A 25,705-nucleotide genomic window follows, 5' to 3' on the forward strand; every position below is an offset into this window, starting at 1 on the left:
CCACACACAACCACACACACAACCACACACACACACAACCACACACAAACACAACCACACACAAACACAACCACACACAAACACAACCACACACAAACACAACCACACACATACACAACCACACACATACACAACCACACACATACACAACCACACAAATCTACATACACAACCACACAAATCTACATACACACACAATCCTACATACACAACCACACAAATCTACATACACACACAATCCTACATACACACACAATCGCATCTACATACACACACAATCCTACATACACACACAATCGCATCTACATACACACACAATCGCATCTACACACACACACAACCACACTCGCACACAACCACACACACAACCCCACAGTTAGTGCACACTTTCACCGGCCACAAACACCACCACCATCAATGCACGCTCCCAACGGGCACAAACACCACTAGTAGTATGCACAAGAGGGGTGTATAGAGTGATTTATATCAACAAAATGATATGACCAAACAAAGGAAGCCCCAATAGGGCAAATTCCTCTATTTGAAAAAACTGCCCTCACTCACATACCGAAGTATGTGACATGCTTCATCATCGGGTCTGCTTGCAAAACGCCCTGGTGTAGCCACACACAGGGCGGAGCATAAGGGAGGGGGAAGAAAATAATACATTTTTCTTAACAGGACATAGAGTCAAGACAAATGGACCTAAACGACATGTAACATAAATCTTGGTGAAAGTAGTGTAAACTCCAAGTGATCACCACTGAAAAAGTGCGACGAAAGGTGCAGTTAGGAAAAGTGATTTAAAACTGATTAAGGGTGTCAACCAGAACACAACCTTTATCAAGCTTTTCTTGACACCCCTAACAGGATTAAAAAGAAAGAAGAGGATGGGAAAATGCCACTACAAGATAATTAGGAATCTCAAGGCTACCCTCCTACCACTGCCAGAGTCAACATGTTTCGACCGCTCTGTGTGTGCCGAAGGGGTCTCTCCGGTCTTCTTCAGGACCGTCGCATTCAGTGTCTCTCTGGGTTTTTCCGTATAATAATACCCTTGCGTGAGGTAGGTCCACTCGATCCGTACACCTCCCGTAGTGAGTGTGGAGAAAGTTCCCTCAAGTGCGGGAAAACATTTACGAGTTTATAATAGTTACAAACTCGAAATGGTGTCCGGTGAGGGGGACGCCAAGGAACACAATCGTTCCGCAGGCGAGACCTGGTTATGTCACCTGCAGCCTGTGACACCGCGCAGCCATCAGGGCACGCTTCCATCAGGCACAGGCACACACACACACAGGCACACACACACACACACACAGGCACACCCACACACACACACACACAGGCACACACACGCGCACGCACACACACCCATCAGTGCACGCTTTCACCAGGCACACACACACACACACACACCCATCAGTGCACGCTTTCACCAGGCACACACACACACCCCCATCAGTGCACGCTTTCACCAGGCACACACACACACACACCCCCATCAGTGCACGCTTTCACCAGGCACACACACACACCCCCATCAGTGCACGCTTTCACCAGGCACACACACACACACACCCCCATCAGTGCACGCTTTCACCAGGCACACACACACACACCCATCAGTGCACGCTTTCACCAGGCACACACACACACACACACCCCCATCAGTGCACGCTTTCACCAGGCACACACACACCCCCATCAGTGCACGCTTTCACCAGGCACACACACACCCCCATCAGTGCACGCTTTCACCAGGCACACACACACACCACTAGCAGTCAGTGCACGCTTTCACCAGGCACACACCACTAGCAGTCAGTGCACGCTTTCACCAGGCACACACACACCACTAGCAGTCAGTGCACGCTTTCACCAGGCACACACACCACCAGCACGGTGGCTCTGAATAGTACACTGTTAAAGACTGATTTCGAGCTTACGTGTAGCGCTGTGACTAGAACTAGCTTTCTGTAAACTTTAAAGTCGGAAACGTTTGCCCTATGCTAGAAATGTGCCCCCAATCAGTAGCCCGTTATTAATTTTAGTAACGCTTTATTTTGCTGTTAATTATTTATGTGGAAACAGCTACTATTATTTGCGTATGCTTTCTATATGCATAATTGTTGTTAGCATTACACTCTACTTACTGCTTTAAGTGGGCCGGGTCCAAGCAAGTATTGCAACAGGGGCCAATGGGCCTGCGCATTTATTACATTTTTCATAGGTGGCTATATTACGTAACTCAGCTGTCATATGAGTAACCACACGCACAACCGCACAACCACACACACACAACCACACACACAACCACACACACAACCACACACACAACCACACACACAACCACACACACAACACACACAATAACACACACACATAAACACACTCAACCACGGACACAACCACACCCACACCCACACCCACAACCACACACACACACACACACCCACACACACCCACACACACCCACACACACAATCGCACACAACCACATCTACACACAACCACACACAACCACATCTACACACACAACCACATCTACACACAACCACACTCACACACTCACACACACACAACCACACTCACACACACACAACCACACTCACACACACACACAACCACACTCACACACACACACAACCACACTCACACACACACACAACCACACTCACACACACACAACCACACTCACACACACAACCACACTCACACACACAACCACACTCACACACACAACCACACAGTTGGTGCACACTTTCACCGGCCACAAACACCACCACCGTCGGTGCACGCTTCCAACGTGCACAAACACCACCAGCCATCAGTGCACACTTCCACCAGTCAGACACACCACCAGCCATCAGTGCACGCTTTCACCAGGCACACACACACCACCAGCCATCAGTGCACGCTTTCACCAGGCACACACCATCAGCCGCCAGTGCACGCTTCCACCGGGCACACACACCACCAGCCGGCAACGCACTCTTCCACCAGGCACACACACCACCAGCCATTAGTGCACACATCAATTGTTAATGCATCCACAATTAACTATTGTAGCAATCGCAGTATGGTGCACTTTTACTTTTAAACATATTCATCTAAAGCGCAGCATGCCACCATTGCTACAAAAATAAATACACTTTTTTTGGCCTACAATTTATAGACTTTTGTTGCAATTGGTGTTGCTCCCCTGCTCCCCTGATTGCACTTGTTTTCTTGCCTTCTGCTCCCCAGATTGCACTTGTTTTTTTCTTTCCTTCGGCTCCCCCACTCATCCATCCATTCCCCACTCCATCCATCCCCCCACTCCATCCTTCCCCCCCACTCCATCCATCCCTCCCTCCCTCCATCCATCCCCCCATCCATCTCCCCCACTCCATCCATCCCCCCACTCCATCCCCCACTCCATCCATCCCCCCACTCCATCCCCCCACTCCATCCATCCATCCCCCACTCCATCCATCCATCCCCCACTCCATCCATCCATCCCCCACTCCATCCATCCATCCCCCACTCCATCCATCCATCCCCCACTCCATCCATCCATCCCCCACTCCATCCATCCATCCATCCCCCACTCCATCCATCCATCCATCCCCCACTCCATCCATCCATCCCCCACTCCATCCATCCATCCCCCACTCCATCCATCCATCCATCCCCCACTCCATCCATCCATCCATCCATCCCCCACTCCATCCATCCATCCCCCACTCCATCCATCCCCCACTCCATCCATCCATCCATCCCCCACTCCATCCATCCATCCATCCCCCACTCCATCCATCCCCCACTCCATCCATCCCCCACTCCATCCATCCCCCACTCCATCCATCCATCCCCCACTCCATCCATCCCCCACTCCATCCATCCATCCCCCACTCCATCCATCCATCCCCCACTCCATCCATCCATCCCCCACTCCATCCATCCATCCATCCCCCACTCCATCCATCCATCCCCCACTCCATCCATCCATCCCCCACTCCATCCATCCATCCCCCACTCCATCCATCCATCCCCCACTCCATCCATCCATCCCCCACTCCATCCATCCATCCCCCACTCCATCCATCCATCCCCCACTCCATCCATCCATCCCCCACTCCATCCATCCATCCCCCACTCCATCCATCCATCCCCCCACTCCATCCATCCATCCCACCACTCCATCCATCCATTAATCCCCCCACTCCATCCATCCACTCCATCCATCCATCCACTCCATCCATCCATCCCCCCACTCCATCCATCCCCCCACTCCATCCATCCATCCATCCCCCCACTCCATCCATCCATCCATCCCCCCACTCCATCCATCCATCCATCCCCCCACTCCATCCATCCATCCATCCCCCCACTCCATCCATCCATTAATCCCCCCACTCCATCCATCCACTCCATCCATCCATCCCCCCACTCCATCCATCCCCCCACTCCATCCATCCCCCCACTCCATCCATCCCCCCACTCCATCCGTCCATCCCCCCTCAGTCTATCCATCCCCCCTCAGTCTATCCATCCCCCCTCAGTCTATCCATCCCCCCACTCCATCTATCCATCCCCCCACTCCATCTATCCATCCCCCCACTCCATCTATCCATCCCCCCACTCCATCTATCCATCCCCCCACTCCATCTATCCATCCCCCCACTCCATCTATCCATCCCCCCACTCCATCCCTCCCCCGCCCCACACTCCATCCCTCCCCCGCCCCACACTCCATCCCTCCCCACACTACATCCCTCCCCCTCCCCACACTCCATCCCTCCCCCTCCCCACACTCCATCCCTCCCCCGCCCCACACTCCATCCCTCCCCCACTCCATCCATCTCCCGCCCCACACTCCATCCCTCGCCCACTATGCGTTAACACAGCATCACTGAACGCCACTGCATCACTCATCGCCGTCACAACATCATTCAGAGCCACCACAGCATCAATCTGTGCAACCATTCAACAACTGATTCAAATATGTTCTCTCAATGTTTCAAACTTTATTACAAATGTCACAAATACTTTTTTATATTTCACTTCTGTTCTTGTACTTTCATCACAATAAAATACACTAAACATAATCTTCCAAAAAGTTATTTGCAAAAGTTTAAGCTATTGCCATTATAAATTACAATAACTTTTATTTAAGTATTAAATATTGGAAAAAATACAACCCATTGTTGTTTTTAATATTAATACATCTAAGTCATGTAAATATAACACATATTGCATTACAATGCTATAGGTGTCACGTTTGCAAAAGTTAACACTATTGGCATCGTAAATGACAAAGTTATTAATTTCGTTATTTTCAAAACAAAAACATGAATAAAAAATTTCTCATTTACAATACTAATACTTCTAACTTTACTAATGGGAGCCCTATTGCATTGCAAACGTATTATTTATAAAAAATTTAAAAGATTGTGATTTGTCAGATCAATACATGTAAGACGGGGGAAAACTAAACCTGTACCTTTACTAATGCTATAGATGTAACATTTGCTACATTTATAACTATTGGCATTTCAAATAACAAATTTAATACTTGTATAATTTGCAAAACAAACAATTAAATAATATTTACATTTACCACACCAAAAGCTCAAACTTTTCTATTGCGAGACCTATTGCATTTCCAATGCTTGTTGTATTTTGCGCATTTTTGTGCTGTCATCATGCAGTGTTGAGTGTACTGGCGTGCTTCTAAGTTGACTGCTAGTTGTGTTTGTGTTGTTATTGTGCTGGTAAATCAAAATGCAGCTTGTCGGGTGGATGCCGTAACGTACAAGTGAGATATATTCCATAACAACAGATGGGAGGTTGGGGTGAATGATGTCTTGTGAGCCTTGCTACTAGATGGGTAGACACCTGGACGGCCATGTACTTGAAGGATTAAGCACTCTGAGAACCAGCCTTTGAAGGACCAGGCTGCACAACACTTACCCCCGAGACTTTGAAACTGGGAAAGCTATGTACACGTGTGAAAACGTTTGTGATGTGGAGGAAAGCAATACTTTGGACGATCTCCGTTGAGCACGCAAAGCCAATGGGTTTCTTCTTGCAACCCTGCAATTAAAAAAAAAATATATGCACTAGGCCTAAAACTTTTAAAAACAACAAAGTTAAAATTCCTCTTTCATATGGGGTCATGCTTTGTTCGTTAAAGTAGGCAATTACCCAATGTAGGTTTACAAAAAAAAACAAGCATTTACAATGCAGTGGGTCTCGCATTCGCCCGAGTTTGAGCTGTTGGCGTTGTGGATGACAATGCCTTTTATTTATGTTTTAGGGCATGGATGGAGGGCATTGTCATTTGCAGTGCTAATGACTTGGGCTTTCGCTGGTGCGAGACCTATTGCATTGCAATAAAGGGCCTTCTCGACCGCTTGTTCGATTGTAAATATCAGAGGAAGAGACCGACCTGGGGCATCTTCAAAATGGTGATAAAAAGTGCAGAGAACGAGATGTGTTAGTGTTGTAAATTAGACAGACACAAAGTGTTAGTGTTTATAGCTCGGATCATATGCAAATCACTTCACAATGCGCTCCAACACCATTCGCTATGTGATTACACTGTCGCGGCTCAGGAGGAATAGTGAGATGGGGGGGGTGGGGGCCATTTCCTGCCCTCCGTGATTTGATTGTGCAGTGTGGCATTGCGTAATGTCATTGGAACTGTCATTTGCAGCTATAGAGGAATCTGTCCATGGTTTCACCTCCATCGGCTGTCACCTACCCAGCCGGTCATCTGACATTGTTTTCCTTGTTTCCCTGTTGTGTTTACTTCCCTCCCCCTCCTCCTCCTCCTCCTTCCGTGATTCTTTGGTTTAGCTATGTAACCTGTAACTCGCTAATTCTCTTGTAAATCGCTCTGAAACCTTCGGGTCTAGCCAGCGCTATATAAAACTTTTCAAATAAATAAATAGCATGATTCACTATTGAGCGTGCATTAATGTGCTTGCACTTTAAAGCCGTATCAAATAAAGCAGTACGTAACAGACTATTCTGAAAATGAGGAGATGGCTGATATATTTGCCCAATTATTATATGGCACGCATGTGTTATTCTTATGAGAGGAACAAAAAATCCAATATTCAGACCTAACCTTGAGAAGCTGTTCCCTCTTGTAGGTGTTACTAAACTCTGCTGTTTCATTGAGTTTTGTTATCTCTTCGAAGGAAAAATGTGCTACATAGTTGGCTATGTGCCCCTTGTTCGTTTCATATAAACTTAAGTATTCAGGCATGTGTGAAAAGCTGGAGTAGGAACCAAAATGGCATCCCAGTTTGGGAAGATGTAGAGCAAATGGATTTACCAGCACCAAGAACTTCACTTTTTTCCCTCTTGGTTAATTTTTAACTGGAATAGACTCAACATAGGCCTAGGTTATGACCAGAGCAATCAGCCTCTACCCTGCCATAGTTTTGTTTCAGAAGAATGAGCAGAGATGAGGTTAAGGTTCCGATATCAAGTCTTGCATGGCCCCTATCCTCCTCCTCCCACCCCCCCCCCCCCCTCGCCCCCTTTCCTTCATTCTACAGACTAGGCAAATTCCTCAAATAAATTTAGTGGATAAGATAGGGTACAACTGGTGGACTAGCAATGATGCTCTTCAAAAATTTCCACCCTTGGTTTAAGCATGCCGAATTTGATAGTTGTGCTGTTTCAGTGCTCTCTGCCAGAAGACTCCTTAGTATACTGACCTAACCCTGAAAGAAATGTAAAACTAAATGCAATTCAGAAACCTACACATTTTAGCAGGTTTACCATAGCAATTGTTAAATTGCATCTAATATTAACTAGGTTGATGTTAACCTCTTCCCTTAGTGGTTAAAGCTGTGCTTTACAATAGTGAGATGGAGTTGGAGAAAATACAGGCATACAGTTGCAAAAGTGCTATCATGAAATGGAATAGAGAGCTCAAGAGATAAAAAGATCATACAGAGGTAAAGGCAAGATGAAGCTAGCCAATAGGAGCCCTTGACAAACTGAACAAAAGCCTCACTAGCCGAAATAGGTGACATAATAATAAACCCCTTAAGTTATGGGAGTAAAAAAAAATTACTGTAATTCCATGAGAAGCAATGATTTTCTAACCGGAATGGTTTTCATTCGAGCAGTATTTTACATAGCTTTCTGATGAGAGAGACAATGTATAGCATAAAGCAGAGTGGGAGATTGAGAACTGATGTCTGTACAAGTAAACCTTTAGACCAGTTACATAATGAACTTTCACGAGATACCCCAGTCAGTTTTGATATAGTATTTATCCTTTTGTTTCCAGCCTATCGGATGTTATTGACAAACATGGGACTAGACTTAACATTGACCGACATATCGAGCTTATCATATATGCTTATCCTTCTGACCCATAACAAAATGTAAAAGAAGGCTGTGACGCTTGATCTGAACCTGGGAAAACTCCATACTGAAATCAATTAGTCATAGGTTGAGGTTGAACTATGAAAGATGCTTCACCAGTAGTTTGCTTTACTGTTCCCTCCTGCTCACAGGATTACTTGAATGGGACCAATGGTTAGTATGTTATGATGGGCCTTGATCTAACACCATAGGATGCAACATACTGTATCTACTGTGCTGTGCCATGCTAACAAATTGACCTATTTTTGTTTGCCAGATGCTCTGGTAATATATTGATCTTCTCCTGTGTTACATGTGCTGTTAATCACTGTTTGGGTGCAAAAACCTGGGCTTACCATGTCTAGTTTTGTTGTTTTCTAAGGGAAAAATGCTATAAAGAAATTAATATAAAAAAACAGCTACAGCATAATTTATCCTATGGTGTCATCCTGTAGATGTGACTGTTGCCTGATAGTTCATGCATAGAAGGCGCTCTCATGCGGTTATACTCTTAAAATGCCATTGGGAAGGTCTATGAAGAGGGGCAGAGCCCATTTGCTACAGTGCATGGTTTCTCACAAAGCGTTACCCTTGATCCAGTCTGTTTGCCATGACAACTTATTTTGTTGCTCTTTTCCAGGTCTTTTTCTTCAGTGGAGGACAAACGTATCCTGTAGCTGATGATCGCTTTAAAGACCGTATCACCTGGAATGGTGACCTTAATAAAAAAGACGGCTCTGTATACATTGAAAACATGCAGTTCAAAGACAACGGCACATACATCTGTACTGTGAAGAATCCACCGGATGTTAGTGGCTCGCCTGCACGCCTTTTACTACGAGTTGTTGCCAAAGGTGCTTGTCGTAATTCCTTTTTAAATTTAGAGGTTTTCTTTTTAAAATTTCTGTAAGTTCTCAGACTTGTCTTTTTCAATTTGATTGTGCTTGTGTTCATGTTCTGGTTGAAACGGGTATCAGGAAGAAGTCATCACTGTGGAGTATTCTCCAGTCCATTTACAGTTAAAAAAAAATCTTCATTCTTCAGCCGCATCTATCAAGCCAATTGGGCGAGTGGTATTGTGAGACGGAAAGATCTTGATGATTTTCCTGATTAATATTCTCCGTTTAACACTGTAGGGTAAGTTAGATGACAACAATTGTCATCCTTGTTGTCATTTATGTACTGTTTAGATAATAGTTGTTTAGCAATTGAGCAACTGGATAACCATGCCCTCAATATGGTTTACATTAAGAGCAATTTTAAGAATCAAATCTTTTTTTATTGCCAGTTAGATCAGTTATACAGCATTCCGCCTACAACCCAAGCCAGGCCGGCCACACAGTCTGTCTCGATGTGTCATTTACAAGTAGTAGTATAGCGATCTGTCCATATACCTATACACAATGCGTGATGTGTGAAACTTTCTCGTTAAGGAAAAATCCACCATAGCGAGGCAAGTATTGACAATGACTTCTTGTAGCAACAAACTTAAGGATGGTGGTTACATAGCATGTCCCCTACAACCTGCAATGGGCCGGCCGCGTCGCAGTGTAGGATGCTTAATACTGAACAGATAACATTTACATGCTTCTTAATGTCCAGAGCCTGACACCAGCTCCGACTCTTAAGATCAGTGCTACCATACACAAAAAAGCTGCAGATGCAGCCATGTGAAAGTGTGTAAGCCAGAAGAACCCTGGTCCGTAACTAGGAAACAATTGGAGAAAAACACAAACCCCTCTGCCCCCCTCCCCAAGCTCCATCCGAATGAGGCATTTATTGCAAGAGAGAAAAATGTGCACTCTGGGAATATGTTATAGGTCCGAATTAAGCCGCTATCCAGCCCACAGCTTTGTCCTCCTCAGGAGTATCTGGAAGTAACCTCAGAATACGTAGGTATTTAGGACACGTCAACTCCTGGAACTCCGCAGATAGAATAGTGATAAAGGTGGTCCAAATTTTAGTGTATGCGGAGTTATCTGCCTATGTCTACATCGACAGCCGCTGGATGCCCAGCAACAACCAGAGTTGATTAGGCCACTGCCGGTGATTTTATCTGTGCCCAAGTTGGTCAGCAAGAATCTATGGGCGGCATTCAAGGCCATCTTCCCTCCCTTAATGGAACAAGGTGGGAATGTAAGTGCATTAGGGAGCCCCTGTAGCGTGTATGCAGGGAATCTGGGGATGGTGGCGTTGAACGCACATTCAATGTCATTCAGGGCCTGATCCCAGAATCTCTGCACCTTCGGTCAGTGCCATAAGCGGTGGATCAGCGTACCTGGGTTACCACAGCCTCGCCAGCATTGGCCTTCACATTGGTTATTCCTTTTCTCTATATGAGCGGGGGTGTAGTACCAATAAGAAGTGATCCTGTAGGCTGTTTCAGTGTGTCCTGTGGTGTGTGCCGTATAGTGTGTTCTATAGAATGTCTTTCCACTCTTTATCTGATAGTGATCCGCCTAGCTCAGCTTCCCAACAGTTCTGTCCTGGAGTCCTTTATTGTTGTGCCTTCTTCGTCAGGTGGAGGTAGATCTCTGAAATAAGCTTCCTATTGCCTGCCTTGAAGAACATCCACTTCTCAAATGCAGTCATCGTTCTGCCTGCCACAGGACGTGTGGCCGAGCTGAGCAGCCAGTATGTCAATTGGGTGGGTAAATCTGTCTGCTTCCTGCACGGCACAGTCTGTTTTTAGTTGATCGAAAGTGATGGGGCCATTGTGGTCAGAGGCTTCCTATGCACTTACATCCGCCTGCAATCCAGCGTTTGGCAATGTGTGTGACCATGCCTCGAGGGAAGTCCGGATTTGCAAACAGAGGCGTTGTAGACGCAGGGAATGTAGTAAGTCCCACTGCAGTCGCTACCTTGTCCCAGATTTGAAGTGTCAGGCGAGTTACAGGGGAGGAATAAAGCCCCCAGGCCTCGTTGCGGCCGATTCAGCCACACTTCCCTCCAAATGTGTGATCCTGCTACTGTTTTGTCCATGAAGACCCAGTGTTTCTTCGTAAGTGGGCAATTCCATTCCACCAACTAGCGCAGTTGTGCCGCTTTGTAGTAGCAAGATAGATTAGGTACATAGAGTCCCTCTAACTGTTTTGAACACTGTAGAAGTTGTTTCTGCAGCCTAGGTTTTGTTTCCCCCCAGATAAAGCGCTCAATCTCCCTTTGAAGGGTGCTAATTGTGCCGGCTGGGGGGCTAGGGGAAGGGTCTGAAAAATGTATACCAATGTACAACGACTGCACAGGTGTCATGTGGAGTATAATATATTCATTGGTGTTCACAATCTAGGGTGTGGAATGCTTACATTTTTCTGTTCAGTATGCATCTTTCTAAACAAGCAGCACAGCTCTCAATAAAACTATTTGCACATTGGGAGCAGATTCTCTACTATGTCGTAACTCTTATTGTAACTTTGACATTGTATTCCCAGTTTGCGAAAGCAAAGGAAAATCATCTGGCTTTTAAACTGCATCAGCATTTTATTGCAAAATTGACTAGTTGTGTGGACATAACTGTAACCACACAATTATGCTTTTAGTTCTGGTGCTGATCACAGATCTTAACTTCGTAGAACATAAAGCTCTGTTCGGAGCGTACCAAACAGATTTGTTTTTTTAGGTACTCCGGACCAATTCCATGCAAGGTGCCAAACACAGAGCCTTAAAACAATCCCCTTTCTTATTGGGGGCCAATGGAGTTCAACCAATGTACCGGATACCAACTTAAATTTGGGGGGTTTCTTTAGGAAGCGACACAGTGCATTTTGCAGTATCTGAAGCTTGTTCATGTGTCTGTTTGATGCCCATATAAACGGCATTACAGTAGTAAATCCTGGATATAGTTAAAGAAAAAATGACTAAAAAGTTCAGACTTGTGGCCATAAAAGGCAACACCTTCCCCAGCAGTTTGATTATAAAGAAACATGATGAAGAAAGTTTGTTGACTTGGTCCATAAAAGACAACTCTGTCTCAAAGACAATCCCTAGATTTCTTACTTAGGAGACCGGTACTGGAAGAGAACGGAAAGACTGGGCCACTAGGATTGATTCCAAAAGGTCATCTCTACTAAAAGGAGAACCTGTTTTTTTGACAGTTCAAATTTAAACCATTCTTACTCATCCAACCCATAGTGGCTTTCATACAGATGTTAAAACAATCGGCAACCTCTTGCACCTTATTAGTGATTACCACAATCTGAGTGCCATTGGCAAATGCTATTGTGGCAAAGCTAACAGAGTGGATAATGGAATGAGATGCCTCTTTGCACGCCCGACTCACATTCTACGAAGGAAGAGAGCTGCGCTGGCAGAAGTGTGTAGTCTTGCACATCAAGACTGTGTGCATTTGTCAATGCACTGAGGCCGTCTTCCTGAGACTTTACAACAAGGTATGGGGTTAGATCATTCCAACTGTGTTTGGCAGAAGAGTACTCCGACCATGCTCCTGCTAGTGTTGGGGTATTAGTGATAGATAGGAGTAATATTAGGAAAAATCAAAATGGTCAAATTATTTGTAATATACACCATTTTAATAATGCTTATAAAATGTCATGAGTAGGGCAGGACACTGAGGAGTGATGTTAATTATCTCGATACTGTTAGAAGGCCATAAAAATTGCAAATTGTATACATTGAATAAAATGTGTCTTGGAAAAATTGATATTGTGCAAGACCTTGTGCAACTGTGCAATATACCTGCCATTGAAATATCTTGGTGCAACACCCCTAAATTTGAAATGTCAATATGGATACTTTGAACCAGACAAATTCTTTTGAAATACATATTTTCCAATATATGCTTCATGCTCCAGAACAATGATTAAATCGCAACCCAATGGTCAAACCATCATGTAGTTAGTCAAACCATGGTTGTGAAGAGAGTATACCCAGCTGTTACCTCATAAACTGTTTGCTAAACTCCCATGCCTTCCTGTAGAATAGGTAATAGCAAACCATCCCAGTTGTTTATTTGCTGCCCTGTTAACTTTATTTAATTTGATCTGTGATTTTAAGATGATATGCATACTAAAAGATTTTTTTTTCATTTAGAGATTCATCATTGTTTCTTTTCTTAAAACCCTGAAGAGACAATAGCAATGCATGCTTAATGGACATGTTGTGTAGTTGAAAAAAAGTTTTATTTAATTCGTTTTTTCTTCTTTCTTTAGAAAATCTACCTGTGTATTCAGCTGGCACGCTGGCAGGAATTGTGGTTGGTGCAGTAGCAGGTTTTCTTTTGCTTGTTGGACTCATTGTGGGAGTCGTCATATGTATGAACAACAGTTCTAACAGCAATTCAAACAAGAACTATTCTGGGTAAGAAGTGCATACGATCCACTCTCTAATATTGAAATATTTCCTTTTTTTAGCACATCTTTATAATGTTTAGTGTTCAGGTTTTTTTTCTGCATAAGCTGCAATAACGAATCTATTTTTAGGTCGAGCAGACCTACCCTCAATGCGTGAGCATTGAAGGTGTCTGCTTCTGACCTATTGTGGCCCGTATTTAGGAATGTGGACAGCTATCAGACGCGCGCTTTGACAATGTCCGATTTCACCTCGGGAGCGCGCGTCTGAGCTGCGCTTGCGCGGAGCAAAGCCCTTGCTCACACACAGACACAGGCAGCCCCCACCCCTCTGCATGCACGCACACACACACACACAGGCGCGCGCATGCACACGCAGGCACACGGCACACATACAGGCACACGGCACACTATCCCCTGCCTCGCATTCTCTTTCAATCACACACAGTCACGCATGCGCACACACATTCCCTCGCGCACACGCGCGCACACACTCCCCCCCCCCCCCCCCCCCCTCCCCTTCCCCTCCCCCACAGGCATACACATGGGCACGCACAGACTTCACATCACCCCTGGGCCCCACTCACCGACTGCGCTCTTCCGGCGGGGCTCCTCTCGCGCTCCGCTCCTCGCGGCACGTCTCCTCTTCTGAATCGGGGCTCCCTCGGGTCAGAGGAGCCCCGCAACAGGCGCCACACTCCTCCTTCTCCCCGGCCCCCTCCTGGGGACCCGGGCTACCCCGGACCGGCAGGGCGCTCCATGCGCCGGCATGCCTTCTCACGGACCTCGGGAGGCGGGACTTCCGGTCGGCCGCAAGCGGATTGGCCGGCCAAGAGCTTCCGGGTCGCCGCCATATTTAGTATTGTTTTAAGTGGGTGCTCCCTGTCTGTCTCTCCTCTCACAGAAGCTGTGTGCCTCTGGTAGCCCTCCACTTGATCCCATTACATCTCTATTACCAAATATCCATCTGTGGATAACCATAAAAAACGGAAAAGATTTATCCAGAAATGCGTCAGAGCAGGTAAGCAATGTTGTATATGGTGCGGGGAGTTTTCGCTGTTAGATTTATTTATAAGCGACTTCCTGTATCCTGTTTATCTTCTACTTCTCATTGATCTACCTACGAACATGCTTGCCCCTCCTTGACCCCCCTACTCACTAAAGGTCCCTAGAAGTAAATCCCCTGAAGTTATCGTTTAGACATTGACGTCGATTCACTAAAAGGAGGGTTGGGAACTCGATTTAACGCTCACTTCGACCCCCCCAGAGACATGGATGTCTTGATCCATTCAACCCTCAGTGGCCTCCTGTGTACTGATAAAGAGCTGTTGGAAGGGAAAGAGAGGGCATTGCTCAACAGTTAGGGTGACCAACTGGTTATTTTCTCTTGTCCGCTCTCTCTATTATTGTCTCGGTTGTTCCTTCTGCATTCTCTCTTTATCTCAACCCATCTTTTGTTGCCTTAAAGTTCCTCCATGTTTCATGCTCACAAGTATAGCGCCGCGAGGGACGAGCAGTGTGCTCTACTTCAGTGTATACACTTGCTCATTCCCTCTTTCTCTGGCTCCCTCTCCCCTCTTTAAGTCTCCGGACCCCCCCCTTCGCCCCTCACTCCCTCTCTTCACACACACCCCTCCCGCTCTGTTGTAATTACTGCTCTGAAGAGCTCTGTGACTCTCGCAGAACACACAGCAAGAGTCGTCTCCAGAGCTCTCGTTAAACACCCCTCGGTGAGAGCAGACGGGAGCCGAGGCTGTAGCAGAGACTCAAGAGCAGGGACGGGGGAGAGTGCACACAGCTGGAGTAAGACCAGCTGCACCACCCCATAGCGGGGGCTCCTGCATCAACAGCCATTAACCTCCCCTGCAAGGATTTCTGCACCACCATCCACCGACCTCTAGACCAACAGTCCCTACAATACCATCCACAGACCTCCCCAGCCAGGATTTCTGCATCACAACCAATACACCTCTAGACCACCAGTCCCTACAATACCATCCACAGACCTAACAGCCAGGAAGACTGGACCACCATCCACAAACCTTCCCAGCCAGGATTTCTGCACCGCCATCCACAGACCTCCAGACTATCATTGACAAACCCAACGCAGTCGGCTGTTAAGCCAACTTCTACAGACTGCACCCAACCAGCTGTCCATCACTATGCACAGTCCTGCCTAACCCCCACATCCAGGAACTCTGCACCATCATCCACAGACCGACACACCCAGACATCTTACACCATCCTCCACAGACCGCACCCATAAACATGTCCTACAATACCACCCACAGACCCACTCACAGCAGGAAGACTGGACCACCATCCACAGACCTTACCAGCCAGAATTTCTGCACCGCCATCCACAGACCTCTAGACTACAATTGTAAGACCCAACGCAGTTGTCTGTTAAGCCAAATTCTACAGACTGGTGTCACATTTGCGAAAGTTATACCTATTGGCATTGTAAATGACAAAGCTATTAATTTAGCTATTTTCAAAACCAAACATAAATAAAAAATTTGTCATTTACAATACCAATAGCTCAAACTTTCCTAATGCGAGACCTATTGCATTGCAAATGCTTGTTTCAGTGAGACGTTAGTCTCCACTGGAGACAAGACTGTGTCCATTGCCCATAGTACTGGATTGTCAGCATGACTTTAGGGTAGACTTTCTTCTCCAGCCTTTTCTTCATGAGCCTCTTGCTGATATCATAATGTGAGTAGGCAAACTCAGAAATTGTAGCTGGTTTAGCTTAATTTTATTTGTATAACTCTTACCCTCAAGTTCTTTCCAAAGAAAAAAGGAAGCAGTCACAGTGCACAAATGAGGGACGATTCAGATATGATGTATGCATCTTAATGAATCAGCTAATGCTAGTCACGAAGCGAATCATCACAAAAATCCAAAAAATAGAGTAGTAAAGGAGATGAAACATTCCGTAGTTTGGAAATAAGAAAGATTTAATGGTGGCAGAGAGGCGGTGAGAAGATGAAACTGGAAGAGTAAATGGGGAGGATGAGTATGGCACCCAACTGGAGAATAAAGATTCAAGGCAGCCAAATTTAGGATGCATTTAAAGTCTGTGCATAAGAAAGGGTGATGGAGTTAAGTGGGAGCCATAGTGGAGTGATGAGGAGGGGTGTAACCTGGTTTAGGGACAGATGTGTGGACAAAAAGCAAGAACATCAGCATTTGAAGATCAGGCAAAGGAAATCCTCTTCACAGCTGTAATTCATGCATCCCAGACCGAATGAGGACATCTTTAGGATATATTAACAAAAGGTATCTGTGAAGCATCACACTTCCTTATTGAAGTTAGCAATAATATCCTTTCAGTCGATAACTCTGAAGTTAAACTGTTATAATTAGTGGCACAATTCTTCTTCAGATAAGCAATACTACCTTATTGTGATTTATATTGAATCTAGTAGGAAATGCTGTTAAAACAATTGTAGAAGGTGCTGTAGGTCAACATGCATCTTAAAGTAGTGTAAGTACCAGAACTGCTGAATAACTGAGTCCTCAAATATCGGAGATACAGTGTCCCCTACCAGCTGGATGGCATAGTGCATGAGGGCTACCCTGAATCTGAGCACAATACTACTAAATGCACGGATAACCTTGTAGAAGAACTTTCATCTCCATACTTGCATACCAGACTGTCTCGGATTCGGAACGTCCAGATTTGCACAGAGATGAAATATTGCTAAGCGGACATCAAGCACAATGTAATCTAAATTATAGATTTCTTTTTTATAACGTGAGCTTTCTCATCTGATCCACCCTCCAATTCTTTTCTATTCTCACCCCCAGTCCCCTATTCTTGGTCTCCCATTGTTCGTGTTAGCATCCTGATGGTTTTGTTCCGGATGCCAGTCGTTTTCCGATATCACGCTCCATTTGACTTACCCTATCAGTTCTTGGTGTATGGGCGTGCTAGTTTCCCAGCCCCCGTTTGATTTCTGGAGAATTGCTGTGCAGCTTGCAGTTCTGTAATGGTGTATTTGTTCACCCTTCCTTGAGTGAGCAGGATATTGCCAATCACTGGTTTGTATTTACTGATAATCACATAAGGGGCTTGATGTACTTTGTTGCTTATGCTTTGGTTATTAAACCCTTCATCGTGGACTTGTATTACATTTTTTGTTATATACGATTTATCATACAGGCAAATTTAGGGTGTGCTAGAGCGGCACCTACTTACAATAACTAATACCATTTGGGGGTTTTCTAGGGTTGTGCTAATGGCATAGGATTATGTGCTTGGAGGGCCGTAGTTAATGTGGTAAGTAACCTGTCCCGTGTATGAAGTGCTTGAAACCATATCTGAGAAAGAAACTGCAGATATGACCAACTTAATTGCATCAGTTGAACTTTTCAAGATGAGACTACCTTGAGTTGTGACTCTTGCAGTGTGTGTGATGCAGTGAACGTGGCATGGATCTGAACTGCATGTAGCATGTTAAATCTAAACTTGTGGGCTGGTCTCTCGTTTCACAACCATCTTTGATAGAGACTCATGCATGGCAGTGTGAGTATCATTTTCTTTCATTCCTGCGCTCTAATCCTCTCACGGGATGCAGTCGCCCTCTCTTCCTCTCCTTGCAGACCTGCTGAATAGACGATGGATTGGAAACCGCAAATGAGTGGGACATGTTTAGGGCTGCTCTTCCAGGACCTGCTGCAATAACACCATGGTAACTTGGGAGACTGGATAAACCCTTCATTTCCTTGCCGCAAATATTGCTTTTCTGCTCCTTCGATGGGGTTGGTGTTCCCAACTAATCACCCAGCTATGCGCTAACTTAACCTTTGGTTAGTCTAAGCTGCTGTTTCTGAATGTATGTTTGCATTTTGTGTGCGATACGGATGGGATAGTGCATCCTCATTAGTTACGTCCAAACAAACCCTCCATTATAAAAGGCACACACCACTCGTCTTGTAATATAGGCTCTTGGTGGGGGGGGGGGGTTGATTTATGCTCTTGTTGAGGAGTATTAGGAAACCAGTGAGTGTATCACTCGGTTGCTCACTAATTATCTACGGGCATTGTTTTTGCTTTTACCGTCCTATGGTTTGTGCCACAAGGCAAGAGCCTGTCAGTTGCCACAATAGCAAGCTGACTGTAATGTCTGCATTTTTAAATGTTTTACTTCTTACGTTCTTATTGATGTTCATGCTTTTGTTTGCCCCTTCAAATGAATGTCCTGTTGCTGGTCACACATGTCCTGTGCCTCTGTAATATTGCCTTTGTGCACATGTTATCGGGCAGCTTGCTAAATATATGAAACTGCTTTCAGTGGTGGACACTCCTATTATTTAGCAGGCAAGATAAATGGTTCACCAGGCATTGATTTCAAGCTAAAAATATGAATTGGGGGTTGGGGGGTGGAGTAGTGAGCAATAGAGCTCCCTCTCCTTTGATTATAGATTGATTTCAAGCTGCCATCTTTATTGTTGGAGTTTCACAAAACATATAAATGGCTGTTCTGCTTTTACTTGGAAATTCTCCATGTCTGAAATAGGTAGGAATTGCCATATTTTGTGGCTTCGTCTTTAATTTGATTGCAAGGCTTTAGACAGGTGGAGAGATCACAATTCAGACTCATTGACGGGCTCTGGAGCAAGACCAGTAGTTAGGTTAGCACGGACACTGAACCATTCTCTCTGCCTCTTGCTTAGGGTGGACGTTTGACAAAAGCCGATAGAGTATCCAATTTATGTATGAAAATGAGCCACAGATTCCCAATTCTCTAAATTTCACTATTTTTCGGGTCACCAAAGATCATTTAGAAAAAGTAAAATAGCTTTTAAAACTGGAACCTTTTGTAAGATAAATTACTATCCTTCCATCTACCATACATTCAGTGTCCTCTTTACGTGAGTCCAGCGTGTCTCCACCATGTTATAATTGTTTTGTTTTATGACGTCTGTATGGTTTGTTTCATTGCAACCCTTTCTGGTTTAGTAATCCCACCCACCCTCACAGTCTAGCATTTGTGGATCGCAGTAATTCATGAAGACTGCACCCACTGTCACTTTATGGATCTGTTATTTGACTCTCTCATTGAGCATACAAGCAGCAGCATTATATTTGCAGATCTCATCACAGAGCCACCCTACATTGGCAGTCTGCACGGGGGAAGGGGAATTTAGTCACGTTAGTTTGGTTGCACATGGTTTATTTATGTTGCTCATTATTTCTTCGTTGTCTTTTTGTTTTATCGTGATTTATTTTGCCATGCTTCATCGTCCTCATTTGCTTGTGTGCTTTGTTTGCTCCACCTGGGGGAACCCGTTACTGACCCTGCTCCGCCTGCCATGACAGCTGCAGTACTACCGAAAGCTTGATGGCCCCAGTCAAGCAGACTCCAAAGAAGTCTTCCTCTGAAACACAGGGTCTGGTAAACAATCTTCCAGCCGGATCTCATCAGGTAATCATCCTCTGACTGATGCGTGACAAAATGTACAATTCTTCATGAGCAGTGACCAGCTCATAAACCTTGATGGCATTGGGCCTCTAAGACTTCATTGTTGATTTTCAGATGGAATTTGTAGGTGTTTGTAAATAGGACCTCACAGTATTGGTTAGTACAGGTGACTCTCTGCCTATGCTGTGCACATAGATGGATTACAGACTTAATATGTGTGCACATCATTTTCTGCCTGCCAGGCTTTGAGTAGTGTAGGCTGTATACTTAAAGGTGGGTAGTTACTGTAAGTCTACTGACTTGCGCTGAAAGTCCTAGGTGAATTTGCTGGTTGGAGTACCACTGTCACAGGGAAATGTTGCAGTGTAAATTCCCTTAGTGTATAATCGGTCTGCTGTAAATGTACCACTTGTGCTGTAAATGGCGTTTCATGAATCTTCATAAACCCGGACTATCTCCATCCAGCTGGCGGTTTGGAGAACATTTTTAAAAAGGCTGTGAAAAAAATCTCTCCTATTAAGATAAAACTGGTTGCGTAAACCTTTTCTGTTCATATTTTTTGTCTTAATACAAATGTAGGTAATGAAAATGTTTAACTTATTTGAGCAATTGTGGCTTATTTAAGATCACGCAAGCAGTCTTCATACACAGACTTTTCATTTGCCAGTTTATAAAAGGGAAATAAAAAAATAAAAACTATTTCATTAGCATGCAGACTCGCATAGTGGGCAGAGTGCACTAGCCCCTGAGGTCTAGCCACGCTAAGGTCTTTTTAGAATCGGATGAAGCACAATTCTAGCCCTTCAGTTTTTTCTGGCTCTGTAGGTAAGAAGTATGATTTCAGTGCCTTGCCATTTCACCTTTTTTTTATCATAACTTTCATGAATGAATTTTTACAGTTCAATCTATCAGTATGTACATTCTTTTTCTTGAACAAACAATATGATAGAGCCCAATGTACAGCAATTGCTGGGCGGTGGGGTCGGGGGCATCCGTGATACTTCATTTGTCTCCTTTTTAGATAAGGGTCTGTTGAGCAAAAGAAGGCCATGAAAAGCTGTGCTCCTTCCAAAGTCTTTCTGCCCATCACCCCTCCGATTCCACGAACAGATGCTGTTGAGATTTTTTCTGCCATTAGACGCGCTCTTCGATCTAGTACTCATCAAAGCATATGGCATAAATTATTAAGCGTGATCTAAGTTTCCAGTATACTGTTAATATTGAGAGGGTTTCCGTGTATGCTCTTAAACCAAGGAGTTGGCTGTATGAAAAAAACGAAACTGCGGTAAGCACTGTCACATACGAAGGGATTAGTAGATTATTAATAGACACGTTGCAAAGACCTCATACTACACCAAAATTGAGTATCTTCAAAACCAAGATTTTGTGTGGTTATTGTGCTGGTAAATCAAAATGCAGCTTGTCGGGGTGGATGCCGTAACGTGCAAGTGAGATATATTCCAGCACAACAGATGGGAGGTTGGGGTGAGCCTTGATACTAGAGGGGTTGACACCTGTACTTGAAGGATTAAGCATACTGAGAGTTAGCCTTTGAAGGACCAGGCTGCATAACACTTACACCCGAGACTTTACAACTGTGAAAGCTATGTTCGAGTTGGTCGGAGGACTGGGTTTCTCCTGAAGAGCAATATGTATTTTGCAGAAAAAGAAGAAATGGTCAACTGTGCATGATCTCACACATAGTATTTATCCGCTTTTTTGATAAAACCGGTTAATCCTCCACACTGTTAGTCTCGTGGATTATTAAAATTATGAGCCTACACTGGAGTACATGGGTTCAAAATTGATTAGGAATATGACAGAAAGACACCCTGCTCTCATACGTAAGACTTTGCATTTTTTAAACTGTTACATGAACATTTAGTGATAACTTATTATATTTGTGTTTTGAATTGGAATTAGTTTCTTCATGTTTTGCAAAGCTATAAATCAAAAAAAACGAACCAAGCTTCTAACACTAGTTTGGACACCTGACAAACGTCAGTGGTGGCAGACTCTCCCTTCCAGTAAACCACTCCTCCAGTCTTCCTCAGCAGGCCTAATAGGTTTTAGCCATATAGTAAGCACGACTGCTGTGCAGCATGGTTGACAAAGCGCTATGATGTGGCCAGTGCTGACCATATCATAGATTTTTTTTTTTTTTTGTTTACTTTCTGCCATGCAGCACAGCAGTCACACTACTCTACAACTTGGGCGTGAAGATCTGGGTGTATTATATGTGTCTGTGGGGCCTTATCATAGAATACGCTCACAAAAACCTTTGAGTCCAGCCAGGCTCATTTGAACAACCTTAAGCTCAACCCTGGGTAGCTATTGCTTTCTAACAGCAAGCCTTGTACAAAGGAGCTTGGTGTAAAGCATTTAACAGTACCACGCCACAAAATAAGAAAGTTTCACAACAAGAAACACAACGCCAATTTATAAAATTAGAGTATATTTTAATGAATTTTAGAGTACAAGATGAGCAAAATCGACCTGGAGGTTTCAGGAATTGGATTTTCACTTTTATTTTCCACCGCAAACCAGCATTTGTCAACAAAGAGTTTGTAAAAGGCGACCAAATCCGACAGAATGATTGTCTTGGGAAGTGGGGTGCAGTGAGGTCGATTTGGACAGTTACCTAGTCACTGGGCATTTTCCAGTCCAGTTCCAGAGTTCCAACCTTTACCATTCTTGGGCATTTTAATTTCCATTTGGAATCACTCTAGCAGAGACTATCTCACTGCTTGATTTCATGATACATTGTGGATTTACTCAATTGGTTAAAGTACCCACCCATGTGAGGGTGGTTCTCTGGATGGTATTTTGTACTGACTTAAATAGCCTATCTATTGAAAAAGTGCTCCCCCTTAACTGGGGAGACCATCAGGCGATTATATTTGATTATTTTTCATGTCTGTATAACACAGCGAACTATTAATGTGAGTCTTGCCTCATTCAAACCTAAAGTAGGACCCTATAGAAATTTGAGTAAGATTAATCACAGACCTAAACACGCATTTAATAACGGACAGTAGTGCTGAGGGCCCATTTGGCCGCACAGCAGAAAGTTTTCAAGGATGGATTGACACTATGGCACCGCTAAAAATTGAACTTTGTACCAAAGGCAACCCCATCACACCTTGGTTTTCAAAAGAACTTAAATATGTTACACAACAACGCCACAGACCGGAGTGGAGATGGCTAGAAAACCATGGGCATACAGAAACGGAACAACATAAATTCTTACTCCGATACAAATGCCCTATATAGACAGCCTCCTTCACTGAAAAATTTTCACTGAAAAATCTGATTAGTGAAGAACTGTGCTAGGGAGTTCTTTCGAGTGGTCAAAAAGTTGTCCCATCCTCCTAACCAAAGTCTTACAGAACCCTCGCATCATCATATGATGATATGATGAACCAAGCTAGGAGGAAAAGCAGGGAGCAGCGGGGAACCGGCCGAGATTGAAAGCGCCTCTGCAATCTCCGGGGCACTAGAGCTGGGTCTCTGGCTGACCCTTGTCTGTCCAAAATCTTGCAGCTGGCCCCTGACACTAATGCTGATTACTTGCACTGTGTGTTCAGTCACATACTGGAAACTGGTATTTTTCCCAGTCCACGGAAGGTACCATAGTTTTGCAGCGTGAATCTTTCTGGATTCACTATGCTGTGCATGTTCCGCTATCTGGTGGTTGGGTCCGGAATCGTAGTCTTTTTTTTCTCTTCTGTATCCGTCTGGATCGTCGCGTGAAGCTCCAGAAGTTTTGGAGGAGAAAAGGAGTAAATACAGCAACTTTTCGACAGAAAGGACACAGGGAGCCCCCTGAGCGCAGGGATGTACAAGACACCCTTTAAATTCTGCAGAAACTGCCACCACAAGTTCGCGCAGAAGGACCAGCACTTGCAACCTCTGCCTGCCGATCGACCACAAGAGCAAAGACTGCAACGCCTGCTCCGTCTTCAAACCAAAGACACTCCGGGTTCGAGAGAAGCAGAGGATAGCTCACTACACAATGCAGGGCAAAGGCCAGGCCCGACGCTTTACGAACTGGGCCTCTCCACCGACGACGAGGACAACATCGCCGAAGGTCCAGATGATTTCACGGTCGCAGAGACCGATAAGAAAATGTCTGACAAGGTAGGAGAGTCTACGACCCCGGAAACCTCGACAGGGCCTTGAAAGCCTGAGACAGACTCCCGAAAATCAGAGTCCAGAGCCTCGAAGGGAGCACCGGCGCTGAAAACTTCGACCAAAGCTGCATCCCCCGATAAAGGGCCCAGCGGATCCTTCGAGAAGGAGTCCCAGGCGCCGAAGACCGGCGAAAAGCCACGGTCGTCAAAGCAAGCCCCCTCAAAAGTGACTCCGACTTCGAAGAAAAAGGAGCTGAAAAAAGCTTCGATGACTCAGTCGAAGAGAGCAGCCGAAATGCTCGACGGCGAGCAGGCCGCACAGTTGGAGAGAAAGAAAAGAAGGCTCGAGGCAGAGATGGGAAACATCCTTCAGAGGAAGAAGGACTTCGACGAAAAGATGAAAAGTTTCAGGATCCCCTCCAAGCCAGCGAAATACAAATTCTCCTCCCAGGACCCTGCTTACATCAAGGGGTCCGTCACAGCAGTTTCAATAATCGTTGCAATGGCCACAAGAAGGACCAACGTCCCAACAACATCTGGGCCACCACCTGACAAGGAAAGCGGGAGGATGGACCGGACGGGCAGAAAAATTGAGAGGAACGCCGCAATGCACTGGCGGATGGCTAACTCCAACGCCCTCCTGAACAGGCACCTTGTGGAAGAACGGAAAAGCATTGCTAACTCGTGCCTGAAGACAGCCTTGGATGGGGCTGAAACATCCAGCAGACTGATGGCTATAGGCATCACAGAGAGAAGGCAAGCCTGGCTCAGGATCTCAGGCTTCAAAACTGAGGTTCAGAACAACATCATGAACACACCTTTCAATGGAGAAACCCTGTTCGGAGCCCCAATTGATGAGAAACTCACCCAAATGAAGAAAGACAACGAGACGGCAAGGTCCATGGGGGCCCTGCAATTCAGGGGGATGAGAAGAGGCACTCCTACGCGGAGGCCGAACGGAAGGGGTGCAAACCAGCAAGGAAAATCACACCAGGCGTTCCACCAGAGTCAACAGAGTGACAACCAAGGTCACCAGGGCCAGCAGAAGCAAAACTGGAACTATCAGAACAGGGGCGAGTCCTTTCGAGGGAACGGACGGGGCCATAGAAGGAGAGGCTGTGAACAACCCCCCTCTAAGTGACTTCACACGGAAAAAGGTGCTCACCCACTCAAACCCTCGGGGGAGGAGCACGGGAAAACAAAGAGGAGAGGGCTACACGGACAAGACACAAAAGAACATGTAAAACCAGTAGGAGGCAGGCTGAGATTTTTTCTCCAGGAGTGGAGAAAAATAACCACAGACAAGTGGATACTCAACATCATACAGTTTGGATACTGCATAGAGTTGGTAAAGAGACCACCAAACAGAAAGCCAAAGAAAAGAGCACTCTGGAAGAGAGCTGCAATTGCTCCAAGAGGAAGCTCAAGAACTCCTTCTCAAAGAGGCCATCGAACCGGT

General features: G+C 45.2%; 1 protein-coding gene across 1 annotated transcript in view; it reads left to right on the forward strand.

The window, feature by feature from the left end:
• Window positions 1–25,705, forward strand: part of MPZL1 (myelin protein zero like 1) — a 153,923-nt gene that overhangs the window by 86,295 nt on the left and 41,923 nt on the right. The window contains exons 3-5 of the mRNA XM_086935573.1: window positions 9,017–9,230; window positions 13,542–13,689; window positions 20,011–20,116. Coding sequence (XP_086791699.1) covers window positions 9,017–9,230; window positions 13,542–13,689; window positions 20,011–20,116 — 468 coding nt within the window. The remainder of the gene's footprint in view (window positions 1–9,016; window positions 9,231–13,541; window positions 13,690–20,010; window positions 20,117–25,705) is intronic.

The sequence above is a fragment of the Lissotriton vulgaris genome, chromosome 8 (genome assembly GCF_964263255.1).
Source record: "Lissotriton vulgaris chromosome 8, aLisVul1.2, whole genome shotgun sequence".
Classification (NCBI taxonomy): Eukaryota; Metazoa; Chordata; class Amphibia; order Caudata; family Salamandridae; genus Lissotriton; species Lissotriton vulgaris.